Source organism: Falco biarmicus, chromosome 3 (assembly GCF_023638135.1).
Source record: "Falco biarmicus isolate bFalBia1 chromosome 3, bFalBia1.pri, whole genome shotgun sequence".
NCBI lineage: Eukaryota > Metazoa > Chordata > Aves > Falconiformes > Falconidae > Falco > Falco biarmicus.
The window spans coordinates 55999366-56021063 of NC_079290.1; the positions used below are offsets into that span (position 1 = coordinate 55999366).

At 35.8% G+C, this 21698-nt stretch overlaps 1 protein-coding gene across 1 annotated transcript in view; it reads right to left on the reverse strand.

The window, feature by feature from the left end:
- The window catches only part of TTC39C (tetratricopeptide repeat domain 39C), a 37587-nt gene that overhangs the window by 12313 nt on the left and 3576 nt on the right, over positions 1–21698 (reverse strand). The window contains exons 2-6 of the mRNA XM_056333588.1: positions 15218–15266; positions 13579–13707; positions 12525–12639; positions 8706–9060; positions 7195–7363 (exon numbers count right to left, since the gene is read on the reverse strand). Of these exons, the coding sequence (XP_056189563.1) occupies positions 7195–7363; positions 8706–9060; positions 12525–12639; positions 13579–13707; positions 15218–15266 (817 nt within the window). The remainder of the gene's footprint in view (positions 1–7194; positions 7364–8705; positions 9061–12524; positions 12640–13578; positions 13708–15217; positions 15267–21698) is intronic.

A 21698-nucleotide genomic window follows, 5' to 3' on the forward strand; every position in this document is an offset into this window, starting at 1 on the left:
AGAGAAGAAAAAAAAAAAAAATATTCAGATGCCCGAAATCTGTATTTTTTTGGATAATTTGATTTCGATAAAGAGAACATTCAGACTTTTGTTAACAGGTATTTAAAATAACTATATGGTTAAAAAAAAATATAAATGAAGTGTCTTACAGATTGCACCTCTGGTTTCATTAGATGAAGGAGGCACAACATCCCACCGAGAGGAAAACCTCAAAATTCATTTCAGACTCCAGATTATTTTAAATGAGCTAAAATCCACCATAAAGCTAACCGTTTGAAGAAGAGCTAATACTAATTCAATATACCAGCTCTATATTGCAATTCCTTTGGCCAGCTTCTTTCCTCCCAGCTTTCTTGACCTGATCACTTCTGAATGGAAATATGGGCAAATTATGAGAACGCCTTTATTTACGACAACAAACAAGCATCTTAAAGAGGTCCCATGGTGGACTTTTTTCCATGTATTTCATATTCATGATACGAAACACAAAAGAAAAGCTGACCTATAAGAGGCAAGGAAAGTAAAAATCACCAATACAAAGCAACTCAATATTTAAATGAAACTCCAGACAATGCAAAGCATTTGCTTTGTAAAGTATTAACAATCAGTTCTACCATGTACAAGAGTAAAAATTAAAAACATATGGTAAGAAACTTGCACTCTAAAAGTCATATTAAAAGAGAAATGTAGGACACCAGTTCAAAAAGGGAGGGAAGGGGATAGTAGAGGAGTTTAATAACGTAGTAATGATCAGCAATAACTTACAGCCAGTTCAGAATCTCTCTCAACCTTAAAAATCACTGGCTGCATTCCTTCTATTTTCTATTAAGTCCTAACCTAAATTAATTGTGTTTGTGCAGTAAGCTTTTGAATAATCTCATTTCTACTCTTAATGACCATTCCACCTTTAAAAGTCTTATTTTTAGTATCTGCCAATAAAGTTTAACTTTATGCACAATAAAGATATCTTTAATATTTAATTTTATTTTTAACTATTTCACCTTCTTCCACATCCCTCAGTAACAACTTTAAGCAAAATTTAAACTTTTAAGTTGATAGAGAATTCATAAATGCTGCATGACATGAAAGAAGACATATGAGGAAAAAAAACCATTTTAATAAACTCATTACCAACAGCTTAGCAAAAAGAGGCTGACTGTTTTATAAAAACTTGAACGATAGCTCTTTTGACTACCTTAATTACCAGTTTCTGCAGTCTAGCATGGGACTTCTCCGTAACACTCATCACAAAGAGGGGGATGCAAATCAACATTTAATTAGTTTTATACAGACACACTATATATCCCAATATGACCTATACCCACTTCATTAGTGTTCCTATATTTATTTTCACATACAATTGCGTTGATACAACAGAAGAATCTTTAAGTAAAAGAAACCCTTGTAAACGCAAATCTGTCATCTACGCAACCGTAACTGAATTAAAAAAATCCTGCAGAAATCTGCAGCGTTGTATCTTAAAACCACACAGCGCTCTAAACTGATTTTGTTAGATCTTTCTTGTCTCACCAGGGAGAACTTTCACTTGCTAAGTAACAATTGATCTGTAAATCATATATATTGCATCAAGACAGCGCAAATGCCAGCAAAGGGATCCACTGCTGTACCAATATAAACACTGTACACTTAGAAAATAGAACAGCAATTAGACTAAGATGCTTGTTGGCATAGCAGAAGCATATACTACACAGAAAGACAGGGGAGTTGTATTTGCCCTTAAAGTTACCAGGGAGCCTCCAGCAACATACACCTTGTTTACTTTTGAAGCAGCACATTCTCTATACTACACATTACTCAGCTGATGCTGCGTCACCCCAACATGACTTCCTAGAAAGCAATGAGCCCAGTCTTACAGAAAAAATAAAATCAGGTAACATCAGCTTAGAACTTTATCTTTGAGCTAGGAAGTTTAGAAATGCAGTAAACCGATTTTCTGAGGAAAACGCAAAAAAAAAAAAGATCTAAATATTTAGTCCTCTGTGAAGATACTTTGCCTTCTAAAAACCTAAAAACAATATGAAAATATAAATCACTTATTTGTAGGACATGTTATTCCACGCAATGACTAATGGCAATTACATCACTGCCTGCAATGCCATACACCAGCCTGGGGCCCCACATGAAATACTGACCACCTAGCAATACACAAGATCAGTTAGGTGAATAGTCAATCTTCTATAATCCATTTCTCTAATTGTCTAGATCTCTCAAACGTTTTAATATCTGCCTTAAGTTTAAGCACTAAGTTCAGTAAAGTATGTTTCTGAGACATTCCTTAATAATTGTAGTTTCAATCATGTCCAGGGATTGCGACAACATGCTAAAACATGATTTTCTACTCTTAGCGTTAACTCTTAAAATAAATTATTATCCATTTACTCTTTCAAAGAAGAAACAAACTATCAAGTCCCAAGAGTCTGCAAGTGTTACTTCATGGCTGTCACCTGAAATTGATGTTTTTGAGATTTCAAAAAAATATATACACACACACACTTGTAATTCCTTCAACAGGCATCACTCATGTCTCTCTTGGACACAATACAAAGACACAAAAAAAGATTAATTCATAAAGTGTTTACTATACAGACCTACATAACCATGAAGAAGATTATTGAAGCTAATGCGAAAATCACAATCTTACATTTCTTGACTTCAGATTAAAAACAAAGACACAGTGATTCACCGACTATGCATCTACAGAGCTTCCTGAGCTAAGGCAGTTTCCTGAGCCAACGCACCTCTGCAGAGCTCTTCTGAAATCTCAGGACACTTTCCCTCTCCCAGGACCTCTCTATTCTTGATCAGCACCATGAATTTGTAAAGCTTTTGAGTCATCATGCTCGTAATTAAGAGGAACACAGCAAACAATATCTAAAAGGGGACAATTTACACTGGAGGACACTGTAGCGGAATTTCAAAGCCTGTATTTTCTATTCCTTAATACCCCCTGCCACCAATTTTCCCTAGACATGCCACAAAATCAAAACATATTAAAACTAGGTTTCTGTATTTTATAGCCTAGAACAAGTAACTAGAGGAACCAACAGACCTCCTGAAAAATAAACCTTGACATTATGCAAGCCCTGAAAATTTCTTAAGACATTATTATGACTTCATTCCAGAAAATTCATTTAAGACTTTTCAATGCTTATTACTACTCTTGCCCTCAGGCTACTTTTGCATGCCATACCCTCCCACCTCTAAATAAGGATACCACTGATACCAAGATGTCTACAAAAGGTAACTAAAAAAGCAAGAGTACTTGTAAGTATTACATTTAAGCCTGCAATAACACTGCATATTTTCACCAGCCCGCACATCAAACACACTGTAGCACACCTGCTTTGCCTGTCAGCTGGAGTATTTGGTACTTTTTCCTTCACTCTTAACATGCACCTATACCAACTGAACTCTATAGATCAAGCCTTAAGTTTTTGTCCCAGCCCCAGAGATTTCTTGTCATTTATGTATACATACCCAGAGTCCGCTCTCCATTCCAAAAGAGAAGCAACCCTGCCCAGTTCACAATTTTGTCAAACACTATTTTGGCTTTATACCCTTACCACTCTCCATATGAAGCTATCTATTTAACTATTTCTAAGTGGGGTGATTTGTACTATTTAAAAAAGCAGGTGGAATTTTTTAAAAAGTGTTACTGATTAGGAAAACCAGAAAAAAGAGAAAGCAAAATTGCAAGCTGAAAAGCAGAAATATCTAAGATTTAGACCACCACCTTTTACTCTACCTTCTACCATGCTACGACTGTGCCTACCTTTCACTACTGGCCATGATACCACACTCCAACACTTTAAGTAACAGTTTCAAAGTAAATTGTTATTAACTAACATAATTACTAGACTGGGTTTCAGACCAGTGGGTTTCAGCAGCTACTATACTGATTATATTTTTTAAGTACCCTTTAGGCATGAGTATAAAACATTATTCTCACTTGGGTTTAGTAGCTTCAACTTACTTGAAACATCATTACCAGCTTTAGTGGAAAGTATTTCAAAGATAGAAATAGACATTCACATAGAAGTACCTGCGAGGCTGGAATATGTACCACACAATCCTAAGTCAAGCACAGCAATAGCTATGCCCATAAAAACAGCCAAGTGAATTAAACAGAAGTCAGGAAAACCACTACTTTCAACACGCAGTCTCTTAACCACCTCTTTGGGGGAGGAGGGGGGGCACGTTTGATCAGCCTACCAGTGCAATCTTTAACTTTCTGGTGCACTTTCGTTCCAGCTTTCCCAGATCATCCTCCTCTCCTTTCCCCTAACTCATTCATTTCAATAGTCTCCAAACACTTTCAGACTTCATTTCTCAAAAAAATGTGAATCTGGGAAAAAAGTTGAAAAATAATTTGGTCCACATTTAGAGTACCTGTTAAGGCTGCCACTTAGAAAACCAGTCTGTTAAGGCTTTTATTGACTAATACTCATACATGCTTTTTGGTGCACGAAGCATTATGCAGTTACATGTTCTTCATTTGCCTTTCACAGCACTGTCACTATGAAATCTTCCTTTCTCCTCAACTACCATCTCCTTGGCAATTTTCTCTTTTGTCAGATCTGTGTCTCACTGTCCAGTCTTGCATTAACTGCTTCTGTCTTTTGAAGTGTTCCCCTTCCTCTAGTGTCCATGGCTGAATTATGCTTCTTAATGTTTCTTTTCTCCATAGAAAAAAACCATACACACATAGCATACAGGTGTATGCAGACTTGCTAACAGAAGCTGAATATACCATCAGCTCAGCTGAAACATACCCAAAACATATGCAGGAACAAAGGCTATAAAAGAAATCCAATGGACTGAGTGCTAGTAGGCTCCAATACAAAACCTACACTGACCATTACTGATCCGAACTTCCACAAGCTCTTCTGTGTAACAATGTCTAAGCTGCCTTTCATCTATGTACAATTAAATGTTATCACAGAACTGTTAGAAGATAAGACATTGAAGACTATAAAATCTATAAGCTTCAGCACAAGGTACCCTTTTAAGTGGATATAGGTTAAAGCACGACTTCCCAATTTCATTAAACCATCTGAAAATAATATTCTCATGTCTGGTGGAAGGAATTTAAACTTACCTGTGTATTAACAATTTCAAGGAAGACCATTTAAACATTCCCCAGACTTTGCAAGTGCTCTCCTCACCCACCTTGGAGATGAGGTTGACATTTAGATTATAAATTAATATGTTGAGTCATAGAGTACGTATGCACTTCTGGTTCAGAACGGACAACGGACGCTCTAAGACCCATGCCCGGATTTGAGACATGTAACCACAAGTGTAGTGGCAGTGGCATGGGGAGCTGCACTGGATTTCTGCACACCAGTCACATATCTGCCTTTACTATGATGCCAACAACATTTGAATAAATGAAGCCTGTAAATCCATAAGAGTCTACAGAAGAGCCAGACACATTTAACCAAAGCATTTAGACACAGCAAAGCCTCAGTGATATGGTACCACTTAAAGCAATGACGGCAGGGGAAAGAGGCTGCTGAATGGAAAAAGGTTCATGCAAACAAATACCTGAATAGCAAAGGAACATTGTAATTCCTGTTAGTAATCAATAAGCTTTCTGCTGACTAAAGTTCCAGCTACGCAGCATAACACACAGGATTTTGCCTGCCTAAGCTAACTAACTTTGTTAATATGGCCACACTGTCTCGCACACAAACTATTTCACTTGGAGTTAAACTTCGGTATCTATATACGACATCTTTTAATGCACAAATACTACAAGACAACGTGTTAAGAACTCTCCTTTGAAACATAATGGTACTCCAGAAATGGACTGACTACACAAAACTGACATTCATCCCAAACCTATCCTCTGTGTTTACACATAGGAACATATACTGTTTATTGACAACTTATGTTTACGCTTTTGTCCTAGCTTGCCCTGCAAGTCAGAAGAAAGCAGTTGAATTTTATTCTTCATTACACTAAACGTGGGGGGGGATGACATTCTGGTAGTCAACATATTTACCTTTTTAACTGCACTTGCATTCATTGTGCAGCTATTCCTAGCAAATCTGATTTTTACCGTAAGAATGGAATGTGCATATACTTGAACAAAGACCATTAAAATCTTTCCTACTTGGAAAACAGCAGTACTTCTCAAAGACTGACAGCTTGCCTGTGCCAGTGGAATTCCCCAAATGCACTCTTCTTTCAGAAAGACAGTAAAAAAAAAAAAAAAAAAAGAGAGAAACAACATCCAAAGCCCATGCAAGAATATACCTGCAAAATCTAATAGGCCACTGAAGCCTGTGGCTTTGTTCTATTATTGTTGCTACTTCCCTTAAAATATTAAGCTGTATTTGAGAGGTAATTGCAAATGCTAGCAAACAGCAACCACCAAATATTAAAATCTGGATTAGCTCTTTTCATTATGATGCTGAGATGAAGAGTTTGAACATTCTGGGTTTGTGCTTTTGTGTTGGATTTTCTTGTTAATCTAATTGCTCTGGAAATATTCTGGTCTGATGAAAGCAGCAGGTAGGAGTTGAATAGTTTCAAGTACTCGCCACCATCTTGTATTATCAGAGATTCTTAAAGAAGTACTCAGCCAAAACTCATGAAGCTGCTGCAGTGTTTGAATAACACTCTGCAACAGCATTCACAAACACATTTTCAGTGAATACATTTCTGCTTGGGTCAGAGCTCACCCTTAGCAACAGAAAACATCCTGGTTTGACCTCTTAAAAGCAAAAGCAGTTATTTGAGGGAAATCATTGCAGAGAATTAGCTGTATATGAATAATATATAAAATGAAAAGAGGAAGATAAATGCTATGTACTCAGCAGATAACACTCAGATTTTAGCTTGACAAGCAAAACTGAAATAGCTATTTATACCACAAGAAACTCGTGAGTGGCCAAAAGCACTTCCTTTTAGCATAGAGTTACAAATGTATCAAGTAACTGAAAAAGAATTTCCAAGTGCCATTAATTCAGATAGAAGTAGTGGATGAGCAGATTTGTCCTGAACTTGAAACTGGGAAGGAGTTAATCCTTTCTTCTTATCTTCCCATGTAACTATATTCTCACTCACAATTTGCTGAAGCTTGCACAGTTTATTCACATCAGAAAAACATAAAATAACAAAAGGTGGGGAAGAGAAATCTGTCAAAAGGAAGAAAACATGCAATACCTCTAATCGCTGTATCCTTCCCTTGAAGAACATAAACAGAGAAGAATTTGGATAAGCAGATTCTTTTTTTGCAAGAATTTCTTTTGCCTCTTTCAATCCTGCCTTGTTATCGCTGCCATCAAGGGCAAAAAAGGGACGAACAACTGTGTGGTACCACAAAAGAGCTAATCTAAAAGAAACATAAGAGTAAAAAGGATTACAGCTCGTAAACAGAGACTGAAGGATAACATCCTACACAGGCAAGTTTTTTAAATTACTCTGACAGACAAAGAAAGATATTAATCTTTTCTTAAACAACCTGGCTTTAAAACAAACAACAATGCTATTGCTATACAGCAACGTACTCCTAAACTGCACCTGAACGTACAATTCAGTGCACATGACCCAAAGGTAAGGTAACAATCAAGCTCAAAGCATCAAAGCAGTTCGGCCTTTAGAACTCTAGATTTCAGAAAATAAAAACCCGACAGGAAGACTCTGAAAACAAATTGTTCATTGCGGGGAGGGACGGGGACGACTGACGACACACAGGACATGACACACAATATGACAGAGGGATGACCCAAAAAACAAAACTAAACACACATCAGCAGACACACTTGAAATCAGTATCAAAAAGAAACACATCCAGTGTTCAGGAGAACAGACATCTATATGACCTGCATCACTCCTGGAAACAAAGGCAGAGCACAAAGATTTCCAAGACCATTTGAAGGAGGAAACACCTCCAAAAATACCATTTTTCTTCCCCAGAAAGGAGAAAAACCCCAAATCAACAGGAACACTTAATCTTAACCTTTCTTAACCCATCAGAAATCTGATTCTTCTCCTCAAACAGAAGAGACTTTAGCTCTCCTGTCAATGTTTCAAAAATGACATCTGATGGTACCTGCAGTAGGTCCAGTAATAAACGCACTGATTTGGAGATAATGGGATAATAAACCCATTTATGAAGGCAGTTTAAATTAGGTCTGGCTAACCCTTCGCCTCATAAGACCACCTGAATGCAGTACAAAGGCTTGGGGAAAAGGCTACACAAAAAATACTCTTCCAAAAAGACTCATTTTACTCAGATGCTAAAACTAAAAATACACAGGAAGAGATATTTGGCTGTTAGTAAGGATAAACAGCTAAGTGAGATCAATGACTCATACAACACGGTATGCTCTCTATACCAGAGACTATAACTCAGGTAAATCTACTCAGCCTTCAAGGAGTGCTTTTATTTATTCTGCTGGCATATAAATTAATAGACATCACAATAACAGGTACTGAAGAATACAGTGAAGAGCAAACCTCGAATACATGTAAATAACTAACAGCAGAGATACCTCATACACTCCGAAGTGATGAATTTACTAAAACATGGCATGTTAAACAACAAACTACAAGTTTATTTTACCTGCTGTTGTTTCCTTTAAAGCAACATGACTTTTTGGTTTTGACTTTTTTCCAGTTACTTATTTTTAGTATTAAATTATCTACCAAAGCATTTCAATATAGCTACTCACGTAGCTAAAGGGGCCTTCATGTCCTTACTTTCACTTGCATACATCAGTGAAGAAAGCCCCTGTAGGCGGTCTCCAGGAAAACCCAGCAGGTTGATGATTTTGAGCAGGTTTGGGGGCACCATGGATATGCAAAGATGAAAAAGTCCATATCCAAAGCTAACAGCACCTTTCAGTCTGTTTAGCGAATCCTCCGTTACACCTTCTGCAGCAATATGATTATCATTTGCAGCATCAGAAGTCAAGGATTCCTGAGTTGTTTTCTTCTGATATATTTCCTGAAGTGTATTAATGTCCATATAGCACTTATTGTAAATTTTCCAGGCTTTTCGGAGTATCCACCCACCTTTTATGTATGCTAAAAATCAAGGAAAAAAGCGTTTCAAGGACATATTTCAGAAGTAGAACATACTAAGTAGCGAATGCTATTTCACAAATCCTAGGATGCTCTATTTGCATTAATTTGTTCTATAAAGGATTCTGTAATAGCTACTATCCTCTCAAAGAGTTCTGTTATACTGGGCACTACAAACTTAAACGCTTTTCAACCACAGACTTTAAAACAGCATGCAATACAAAGGGACTTCCCTTCAGCTGTGTAGCAATTCAACTGTCTAGCAATTCAACTGTCAGAAAGAAATAGAGAAATGAAAAAACTCAATGCTGGATTCTGCTCCACTACAGAATAGAGATGAAATGGCTGCCTGACAGAGAGAAGCAAAGCTCTAGGAAGAGATTACATCTCTTAAGCACAAATAACGTTAAAAGACAGTTGATGGGAAAATACCGAAGCTCCTTCCTTTGGGTTATATAATAAGGTTTTCAACACCGTAATTTCCCTGCCCCTCATACAAACACAGCACCTTACAAGTAAAGAAAAAAAAATCATAGGAAAAAAAAGAAGAATGAATAAATGTTATGGCTTTAAAACATTTTTCAGTTGCCTAAATTTCTCAATTTCAAATGCAAGCTGGGTACCTACATTTCCCTAAAAATCTGGTTTGGGGCATTCTCAGTTGAAAATGAGGCAATTCTCAGTCTCATTACCCTCGCTACAGGGGGTAAAGAAAGGCACAATACACCAAAAGATGAAGATGTCCTACTTCCCTATTCACACAGCCACACATCTTGATTATGGCACATCCTTGGATAATGGTAAGTGGTAAACAGAAAACAACACTGAATTTACTTGTACATATTAACTGTAAAAGCAGACACCAGCACTTGTGTCTCTGATAGGAGCTCTGAGAGTTAGGAACTGCATTGACAAAAGGAGTTAACTAAAATGAGAGAAAATAAAAGCATGGTTACAGCAGTAGTGTCCTAAACAGGTATCAACAAATTTGCAGAGATCAGTGTTTTAACTGATGCCAAAATTAGATCACAACAGGTGCAGAGTGTCAAAGAAAAGCAAAATGCTTTTAATAGCAAACCATTTTTCATAAGCCTTTGAATCTTCAACAAAATCCTTCCAATTACAACAACAACAAAAAAATCATCTAGGCAAAGTACCATCATAGACTAGATTACCTCTTTTTGGATTCTTGTTGTATGAAGAGGGGATGGAGCTATCTGATAGTCTTAAGAAAATGCACTGAGAAAGACTGTAGAATTTGTATTCTCAGTTTTGACAGAAGGGTTCTGTCAACATGAAATTAAAGTACTAAAAAATTAATCCTCTATCTTGACCTCCACATTAAAGTGTTATAATAAAAAAAGTAAACCTCTACCATGATTCAGCTGCACTACAAAACTAACATTACTTCAGTTTTAAGCAATTAGGTCACTTTTTGGCTGCACAGAATATTTTAAAAGTTACGTGGTTCATTCACCACAAGATGAATGTTTATACAACAATGCACAGCGATGCAGCAGACTAATAAGGAAAAACCCACATTTTACTTATCCTACAGATAGTGTTTCTGCTAATAGCTAACTAATGTGTTCTGATGCGTGCATCAAATCGAAAGGATACAATGTGGGAAAAAAGTATAGTTTTAGGCTTTACTTCCATCAGTGTGCTCTCATTTAACAGTTCACTAACAGCATAACCCTAATAGATTCAATACACTAAGATAAAACAATCTAACAAATCAAAATGACTTTGACTTTTTAAACATAAAAATTAAATCAAGCCCAATCACTGAGCTGATTTCCCCCATGAACTTCTGAAAGTAGGCAGATCCACAACAGCAGTGGTAAATATCAAGAAAAGGTAGTTCAATATTGCTGTGGGAAGCTAATATAAGTTGCTGTGTTGCTAATTTTATGATTTGTATAAATTTATAATTTGTAATACATCCACGAGGGTGGAAAATAAGATCTAAAATGTGTGAGGCATATGAGAAAGCAGCTTGCATGTCATCATATGCTTCTTGTCAAACTGTTCCAGGAAGAAAAACACAAGACATTTTTTACTCATCCACTGATTAGAAATATTTGTCTGCCTCTGGAGAAAGCCTTTTTTTTTTTTTTTTTTTAAATTACTCCTTTCAATAATCTGGTTACTATTTCTGTACAGAAACACAATATAAAAGAAAGATGTTTATACATAATCAGGAAGATAATAAACTGAAACAATAGATGCAATAGTTCAGCAACTAGCAGTCACTGAAGTGGCATTTAACCACCTGGAATATTAACTACAGATTTCAGGTGTATTTTTCACTCAGTAGGCTAACCCAAATACAATGCATGTTCTGAAGTGGGTAGCAGAGCACTGCAGTTCTCTGAGACAAGAGAGAAAGGAAACAGACACCATCCTCAATAAAAGCTTGCAGGGAAAGGGGGCGGGGAGGAAAACCCCCACAAGCGAAAACCTAGAACTGCATCAAAAATTTTAAGAAAACCTCCCCGCAGCACTACACACACAGCAGACAGAAATATCCCCTGAATTCTTGCTAGCTAGAGCCAAACATATTCTTGATGCCACAGCCTGGAAGAAATAAAGTCTGCAGATCACAAAAAGCATTATGTCCTTGACTGAAGGTCTTAAGTGTTATTTTAAATAATCTGAATGTTATTTCCCTGGTTCCTTCCAGCTGGCAGCAGGGTTTTCACTGACAAGCTAGTCTGACTGCCATCTCTTGGTCTTCACTGATTTGGTAAGAGCCTAGGAATGCGCTCACTTTGTATACAACCTTGATCATATTTTCTATGAATGAAATGGATGAAGGCATGTTTTAAGATTACGCAAGAGATCAAGGAATGCAAGAGAACATTAGAAACAGCTTTGCAGCCGAGACAAGGAGGTCTGTATTCAACACAACAGGATTAACCTCTTTGGAATGCAAGGACACGCTCCGGTGACCAGAGAATAAGAACTTATTTAGTAGCTCCATCTTCAACACACTTCATTTAAAATTACTTTCACTGGAAGTTAGTCACCTCCTTGAGTTGTCATGAACATAATGTATATGGGACATTAGGATTTTCCCAGTGGCTTGGACTTAAAAGCCTCTTATCTTGCAGGACACACAAAGCATACAAATGCTACCCGTCTTCGTACCAACTCCTCAAATGCCTCTATGGGACATGTAAAGAATGCCAACCTAGCTAAAGAGAATCAGTTGAATAGGATTATTGATATGAAAAAAACAGGAAGCTGTAACCTGTAGCAATCAAACTCATTTTATGATACTACTACCTACACAAAGGTATAACCTCTGCAAGTGTACTAATCTTGGAATGTTTCAAATGGAACTGTGCTCGCTCTTATGAAACAATCACCTTTACTGATAGTCATATTGCCACCTTATGATCAAGTTTTATTAAAAAGCTACAACGCAAAAAATGTATCTAAATATTACAGCAACAGTATACCTGATAACTCTTGTTTTACAAATGAGAGCACAGCCAAGTATACTTGACAGTCTGCTACAATTATTTGTCTTTGTAGACGATCTATCATGGATAGGGTGGATTTTCGTCCATCAACCTGTTTAGATTATACAAACACAAAGCACAGAAAAATATTAACAAAGATAATACATAATACTAGTCTAAATCTGGCAAGTTACACAATCCAGAATTAAATACAAGTAGTAGTATTGCTACTAAATTAACTCAGCATTTTGAAGTGCAAAACTATGCTAAAATTTCTCTCACAGATCATCAAGCAAGATCTTACTTAATAAATACGGAAATCTTACACATATACTAGAGAACAGATTTACATTTCACTTAATTATTCCTAAATGCATCAGACATGCAACTAAAAGACATTAGGAAGAGCACAGAAAGGGGTATATACAAGTGGCAGGGAAAACACAGTGCTTCTTCAGAGCAGAGTTAAGTATGTTAGGTTCAATACTTTGTTATCAAGTAAACTAAATAGTGAAGAGAAACAGCCTCTTTTTCTGCTATAGATCTGCTATGTCACACTAGGCAGGTCACTCACTGGACATTTCTGTATTACTACTTTAACTAGTTCTCAATCTGCATGCTTCCTTCATTATTTAGAATGAAAAGAATCTAAAATAGGAAGGAAAACTCCCAACAAATATGCCTGGCACACAGCACTCTGCAGCTTCAACATCACACCTTTTGAACACTATTAGAGCATGTATGAATTAAAGTTAGCCTGAATTAAGACAGACTACAAGGCTCCTGAGATGATTTTAGTACATCGCTAATTTGAAGTGTTAGGAAAATAAGTACCAACACCAACAAAACCTGCTGATGAATTACCCGAGTACTTTATGATAATTAGGAAATCCAAGCAAAATATTTTACTTAATTTCTAAATTTATTATAAATCTCAACTGCTCTTCACATAGCTAAAATCATCCATTCAAAATACAAAGATGACAGAAGGGAAGTTTCCAGAAATACTTATCCAATACACAATTCATAATTTTATAGATAATGTTCTTACATTCTTTTTAATTTTATTCTTGATTGTTTCTATAACTCCAGCTTCTTCACTTTCACAAAGTTTCTCTGTAGCCTTTAAGTCATCACATGCCAGTTGCATTTTCTCTTCTTCAAATGTCATCATGGCATTCTACCAAAAACCAAACAAGTTTGAATGATAAAAATCACAAATATTTTTATTTCTACAGAAGGTACAGGACAGTAAAAAGTTTTCATAAAAACTTGACAAAACTTACTTTCCAAAAAAAAAAAAGAGAAGTATTAATACACACACACATCAGTACACATACCTACACAGAAATACCAAACAAGCTTTACCAAAATTTCAGGACAAATCAGAACATATTAAGTCCTAAACCCTTACCTTGAAGCTTCATATACAGTCAAACTGAATGTGCTGTCACATGATATTAAATGGAAGAAAAAGTAATATAATTTTCAACTATTCTTATGTTAAGGCATGATTCGCATCTGTGCAGGTACTCCTTTTATATAATTCATCCATATAAATAACAGGCCTCCAAAGTCAGTAACAAGAAACAGCTATTGCATTTTTCAAAATAATAATCACAATTCCTACATACGTAAGAAAAAAAAAAAATCACATCAGACTCCAACTACTGCTGAGCCAATTTAGAAAGAATTTCAGGACAAGTAACTTATTCTCTTGATGCTTTATTAAACTAAAGCTCTGAATGACACAGGCACACGAAGTGCTGCTGCTATGTTTAGAACAGTAGCTAAGCAAAGTATTTTCAAGATCCACTGATGCTGCACTGTGATGTTGCACTGGTTCAGTGCATCAATTCAAATAAGCAAGCCCGAGAGATTCTCCTCCTTTCCTTTCTCCTTTCCACTGACTTAAAAGCAAGCATGCGCCTCAGGAGATTTCCTAACCAATATATTTTTCCATATTGCGTAGTCTACAGACACTAAAGAGAATTCAAATTATTTTCATTTACAACTTACCTATTTTTGGCATATTATAATAAATTCTGTCTTTAAAAGGAGTATTGTCATAGTTATTTTCTGGTGCGATCTAAGGTTAAGCAGCAAAGTCAGAATAAGGACAGTCTAAAAAGCAAGATCCAAACTTTTTCTAATACACCTGCTCAGGTTTTACATAATGTATTCTAATTTTTAATACAATAAAAAAAGAAAAGCATTTAACAGGCCTAACCTGCTCATTGTGACTCTTTAGTCAATCAATATCCTCAGCTCTTGTATATTTAAAAAGGAAGCAATGTCAACAGATCAAATTAACAACTTTCACTTGGCAGTATGATGGAAAAGTTTTCAACAGCAAAAGCTATCAGGAAAATGGCATTTAGGAGTATTATTTTAATAATACCTCTACTGCTCACTTAAGACAGGGTTTTATTATGGCTCTTTTAATGGAACACATAAATATTTCATACATTTGAGAAGCTGAATCACAGAACCTTTACTTTCTATTTAAACCACATGAGTAAACAAGTTTTATATAACATGACTTGTTTTAAATGTATCTAGAATCTAAAAATTTGAAAAATTTAAGTTTCATAAAAAGAAACAAGCTAGAGTATCCACCATTATGAACAAATACATACACATACAAACATTAAGCACAACAGATGTATACTCTGCTCTCACCTACTCACCAAAAAACTGACAAAACTGGCTCCAAAACTCATTAATGGGCTATGGTTTCTGTAAAGAAAACAAAATGTAGTAACTATATTTGCATATATGTCCCATTGTAAAGATCAATATTGCATTTTTTAATTTAACTTATACATCCGTACACAAATCTTGGATTTTTTTGTATCAAGTTACAAATACATCATTCTGCAAGATATAATGGAAACAGAAAGCCAAAAGCTTCATTATTTTCACTAAACAATATCTTAAAAAAAATTTTCAAGCATCAAGCTGTAGATATTTGGGTTTTTTAAGAGAAATCACTGCCATGAATATACATTCAGTGCAGGTAAAATAAAAATAAAAATCAAGAGCTACAGAAAATTAAAAATCTGCTAGTTCTACTCTTCTCTTGCAATCCATTACTAAAATTTTGACCTAGCAGACAAATGTTAACAAGTTCTATCAAAATTCAAGTTAATCTGTTCAGATTTTAAAAGAATGTATATGCCACATAACATAAGTTGTTGGAAATACAAATTTCTTACAAAGCTTACATGTTTATAGCTGCTTTGTTTCAAGTCCAGAACACATCTTACTACATCTTACTATACTATGTAGAATGGTTTTAAGATGCTTCACCTATTCTGTTTGCTGGAGTATTCCAAAAGGGTGAAATCAATTGCTAGAACAGAAAATGCAGGCAAACAAAATCTTGGTAATATATGGGACAGGTTTCAAGTTTCAGGGTTATTGTAGTCACACAGACCATGAAGCTCCAGTGACATCACACAGAAGGCAATTGAAAAAAAATAAAAAGCTTTCAGGATCTCAGCAGTACCACTGATCCCCACTGTGCAGCAGTGGGCTGTCAGGTTATATAAAAACACTGACTTCCAGGATTTAAGAAGAGGTAACCTTTATGCTACAGGTACATGTATTGCTACAGCACAGTAATTATGCTGTTTCGAACTTAATTTCGCAAGCACCCTATTAGAGTTTTAAAATAGGACAGGCATTTGAAAAATATGGAGAAAGTAGTATATTGTTTATTACAACATATATTCCCAGTACTAAACCCATATTATAATACAAGACTTTGGGTTTTTGTGGGTGGTTTTTTTTTTTTTAAAGACAGTAATCTATATTTCCCATACCCCCTTCTCCTTTTCTGATTTAGCGTAAATATATAAAAGCAAGGACATGAACAAAAAAGAAAGAAAACCAGGGAGGATAAAGGAGGTTTGAACCTTCCCTTTTTATATATGTTCCTCAATTCTGGATATACATATAAATGTGAGTTCAACATAACTTGCACCGTTTTTTCATTCTTTTCTCGAGAAGAATAATTTTCTTCCCATTTGTTGGCCGGCCAAAGAACAGCTGCCAGTATATGCCTCTGCTATTCAGTACCTGGACTGTTTACTAACAGCTGTGTTAGAGCACCAGAATTCAGCTACGCGAGTTATACTTGCTGCAGCTGACACTTTTCAGCATGAACTCTTGCTGCAGAGGGCACATGGCTATCTCATAATCCACTTTTCAACTCATGAGGCATGTGGGACCCATTCAGCAGCCAGTACTACCACCATACACTGCAGCACATAACCTTCACCATACGTTTCAAGGTCACACCTACTACATTATCAACACCTAATGGATCTACAACTGCAGAACAGATCAGCACAAGAAATTACATCCTTATGTACAAAGTTACACTTAGATCATACCTTCAAGGAAGCTAAAAATAAATCAAGTGTTGCATTTTTGAGCTTCCTTAGATCTACATACACAGAAAGAAAGCAACTCTGGGGAGGAAAGCAGCTAAGCATCTCTAGATAATCAATCTTTCATACTGAAGGCCATTCAGAACAGAAAATTAACGGTTAGAGAAAGATTGCTTATCAGAGTGAATTAAAAGTACTCAAGCACAAGTCTTTGAATACAACCAGAAAAATAAAAATAGATGACATAAGAAATAGTTAAATAGGTAATTAGGTTTGCACTTCTCAACAAGATCCTTAGAGCACATCTCTTGAACATTAAGTTTCCGTTCGCAGTGAAAATGTTACTTCACTAGCATGCACAGATACAAAGAAATTATTTTAATAGAATAGCTAAAATTTGAGAATCTGAGCACCTGTAAAAAATTTACTTGTAAATTTGGTAAGTATTACACTCATATTAGAACTTTGCACAACAGGACTAAGATTATGAGGTGGGTTTTCTTCCCCTCCTCTGAAATGTGTGTTAAGTAAATCAAATAAGCTAAGCAACATATGCATTTGGCTCTCAGAAGAAAGTAGCATCCAAGTATTCCCTAGTACCTGACAAGAAAGGTGTGCATTCATATCAGCAAAACGTAAATACAAATCAAATTGTGGAATTATAGAATTAATAGTAAGTGTTGCATATGAAAACATTTTAAGTTCTAGACTACTTTTCATTTTCTATGAATTTATAAAGAGATCCTAGAAATAGTTACTGCAGATTTAAAAACAATTAAATACATCAGCTTCAGAGATAAACTGATTTCCTGTCTATGGGAACAGTATTTTCAAACAGAGCAGCTTGAATAATGACCATGTTTGGGAGTGAAACCACTGAAATTGAATAAACAGGAAGGCAGCTGAGAATCAAAGAACATATATATGCTGTTCCAGCAGCTCAATACATATAGTAATTAAAAAAATACGCTATTAAAAAAATTTTAAAAAATTCTTTTCTTTTCAGGACTTTAAGAACCTGTTCTTAACTGTGCACATAGTGTGTGAACATTTAAATATATATTTCAAAAACCTTTTTATTTCTTTTTGGTAAATTTTATCACAATGTTAAAAAACGAGCCAGCTAGTTACAGTTGAGAGCCAATTGCTCTTCCAATATTACGAAAGATATTGAAGCACTTGTTACAAGTGATGAAAGTTTGTCCAAGTATTTTTACATATATTTTTCAAGTAAAACTGAGTTTTTTCCCCAAATATTTATCTTTTCAACTGATTTTTCAAAACTGCTTCCCTACTTGCCCTCAGATACTCACAGCTAGCCTTGTTTACAATTCAAAGATGAGACAACAAAAACCTTGAGAACATCATTCTCTTCTGAATTTATCACCAGCTGCAATACATGAGGTGAAATGTTGCAGATTCATTCTTTTTAATTTTCAGTCTGTCTATAAAAAGCATTGTCATTGCAGCACATATGGGCTGTAGCACATAAGGACCCTGAAGCAAGAAAACATGGTGCATAATATTATACTATGTCTGGGAGATGCTTCTGTTGAGACCATGGAGTTTGGCAAACAAAACATGACAAACTTTACTGTAGCAGCTCCTCACACAGAGTTTGTGTCATCACTAAACAAAATAAGGAATGCTTCTATCACATTCCTACATAGTCACTCGGTACAGACTACAGGTGCAAATTTATGGAAGATCATTTGTTGAGGTAACCTCAGCGTTTAAAATCCATTTTAAACAACAACTGTGTTTAGTGGTCAGTCTTTGTGAATATTACATTGACTGATAAATTCTTCAATAGTTTAGAGTTATCTTTTCCTTGAAAGCTAAGAAAAAAGTTTGCAATGGCACACGACTGTCCCAGTAAACACCAACGCATGACCAACAATGACAGTAAGTTTCTGAGAAAAAGCACAATTCATGAAAATAACCCTCAGCTTAAACTCCTTATACGTTTGAACTTATGTCAGCACCAGACATGATTTTATATCTTTTGACAGATTCCAAAAAGTTGTTAAGATACAAAAAAAAACAACAAAAAAAACTATGAGGCAGCACTTGACAAAATACTAACAGCAAACCAATGGCCTTATTAATGTTGACAGGAGTTATGGAACTGAATATAAATGAACACTGGGACACTGCACTGCCCAGGTTGTCCTCACTACTTTGAAGCAATAAACTCCATCAGGTAAAGAAAAATCTCAAGACTTAATTCAAAAATTCAGTCTCCAGACATATTTTGTAAAATACTGTTTGTACCTCACCCACGAAACTAGGACTCAGAATATACCTGTGTTACAAGAAACCATGCTATTAACACCATTTCTACAAGATTCCACAGTAAAAGGTTCTACAGATCAAAAAAGTTGGAACATAAAACTAAACTTAAGTCATAAGGTGTAGCCCTTTCTTCCAGGTATATAAACTGGTGTTATGAGAGACATTGCTCCTCCCAAACAACCCTAATTCACCTCATTTCATGACACATCTTTAAGATGTTAATTCGCTTTCAGAAGAAAGGTGTTTGCCAGGTGCCATTTTCACACATGATGATAACATTCAAAGGTTTTAAGCCTTGGTTTAAAAAGGCTGAGATAATAGAGCCCAATTTTACCATTAAAAAAATAAATGAGAACTGAAGCACATCAAAAGAAAAATTACTTCCACAGTATCTTCTTTTTTTCTACAGCCATTTCCATGATAGGATTTCACTTCCAAATACATCAGCTTCTAAAGCTACTACCATCTAGCTCAGGTTCAAAGTTAAGTAATGTAATTAACCTGCCAGCATCTCCTCCCCACTTTTACAGGCACTGCTACATAATACTGATAGTGGTGCTCAAGCTGAAACAAAACAAATTATTTTCCTCCAGAGTGGGAGAGTAAAGCTTAATGAAAAATGAAGAATTCAGGTAAGTTCACAGATAAAAATAGAAGCAGCTACCAACTATTTTAAAATAAGCAGAAATAAATATAACCCATACATAGATCAAAGCATGGGTGCACTAGCAAGCATGAAAAGTCTTCACAATATCTGTATCTTTCAGAGCTGATTTCTTCAACATTAAAATAAAACCGCTTACTATCACACCTCTTCTGCCATCTCCACCAAATCTGACTTCTAACATCAGAGTTATTAAATCAGATTTTTGTTAAGCTTCCTGTCATCTTCCCTCGGACTTCTAGCCACCAGATTTTGTTCCTTATGCCAAACGGATGTCCCAGCCTCCCTCTACCATTTCACCACTTCTCTTGGCAACAAGACCTGTCTCTGTCACGTGGGCCACAAAACTAAGCGTTGCATTCAATGTGATCATCACTATGTACCCAGGTCTCGGAAGACTTAAATTGTAGAATACTTAAAATTTTTCTGATCTATCCACATAAAACCAGCATCAGTTTTCCAGTTATGTGCATCACTATTACTACTAACATGCTCTGCCTAGCCTTAAGCAATGAAATCTTCCCTTACAAAGGGATACATTTAGAATATTGCTGCTAAAAATCACCTCCCTCATACATAACTCAACTCTTCTATGTATCCATCTAGCAGCTGCTCATCTGCCCACCGCTGCAAAAACCAAAAGCACACAGGGTTGCTTCCAAGGCACTTATGACCTGCTCTCACACTGCCAATGAAGATGTCATCATCCTTCTCCCCCAATTATGTCAGTTTTCACCCTGCTGTCCTTATCTTTAGAGAAGCTACTGAAACAACTACTATATCACTTAATTTTTTTTTAATGTTCCTTTGCTGAACTCCATAAACAAGAATTTCAACTGTGGTTAGACTGCCCATACATGGACTATAACCAAGCTGCTGACCCATGCCAGCTTAATGTCACCTTGTTTCAACTTGTATTTGGGTCAAAAGTTTTTTGAGCCAGATATACTGTTATAGATTGGTAATATTACATTGAAATACCTACCCACAATGGAATTTCTGGTCCACTATGGAAGTTTGTATGTCTTAATACATATACAATTTAACATATCATAACTTTAAAAATTGCAGGTTTTTCTCTTTTTTTCTCACTTTCCCATTTGCTCCAACTTTCTATGCTTCTCCATGTTCTGCTTTACCCTATCAGGTTGTACAGCATGTTTTCCTACACTGACACTATTCTTCAAGTCTTTAAAGATTCTGTCTTAGAATCACATTTCCTCTACAACATCATTTTCTTCTTTCAAGATGACCTTATTATATACATTATATTTATCCATCTTGCATCATTTCTTTTTTCATTCAGATGCAAACTGAAAACTTTATCAAGCCTTCTCAGAAGTGTCATTCATGCAGAGTCAAACATTTCCCTGGTAGGAGACAGAGGATTGTCAGATTTCTTGTAAGATAATATCCCTTATGTTACGTTTTATGTTGTGAGTCAACATTCAGCTAAAAAGCTCCTGATTTTATTTGACACTATCTTCTCTTAGGTGGAGGAAGTTTTTAAATAATTTCTGAATTGTAAATGCTCTTAAGAAGCAGAGAAAAAAAAGGTCTTTTGACAGTTTCTTCTTTTCCTAAATGTTTAGGAATCCACAAAGCTAGAAGGGGAAAAACAACACTCCAATTCCAGATTTGTTGCTAGTGTCAGGGTAGTTCACATCCCACAGGTTGACTGTGGGCTCCATCTCCAATGCCTATGTCTTTTCTTAACCTCTATGTCTCCTGCAGCTTTCACAGCCACTCAAAATTCAAACCGATGAAAACTGGGATGGTGTCAGCATTGATCAAGCTGACTAGAAAGATTGATAC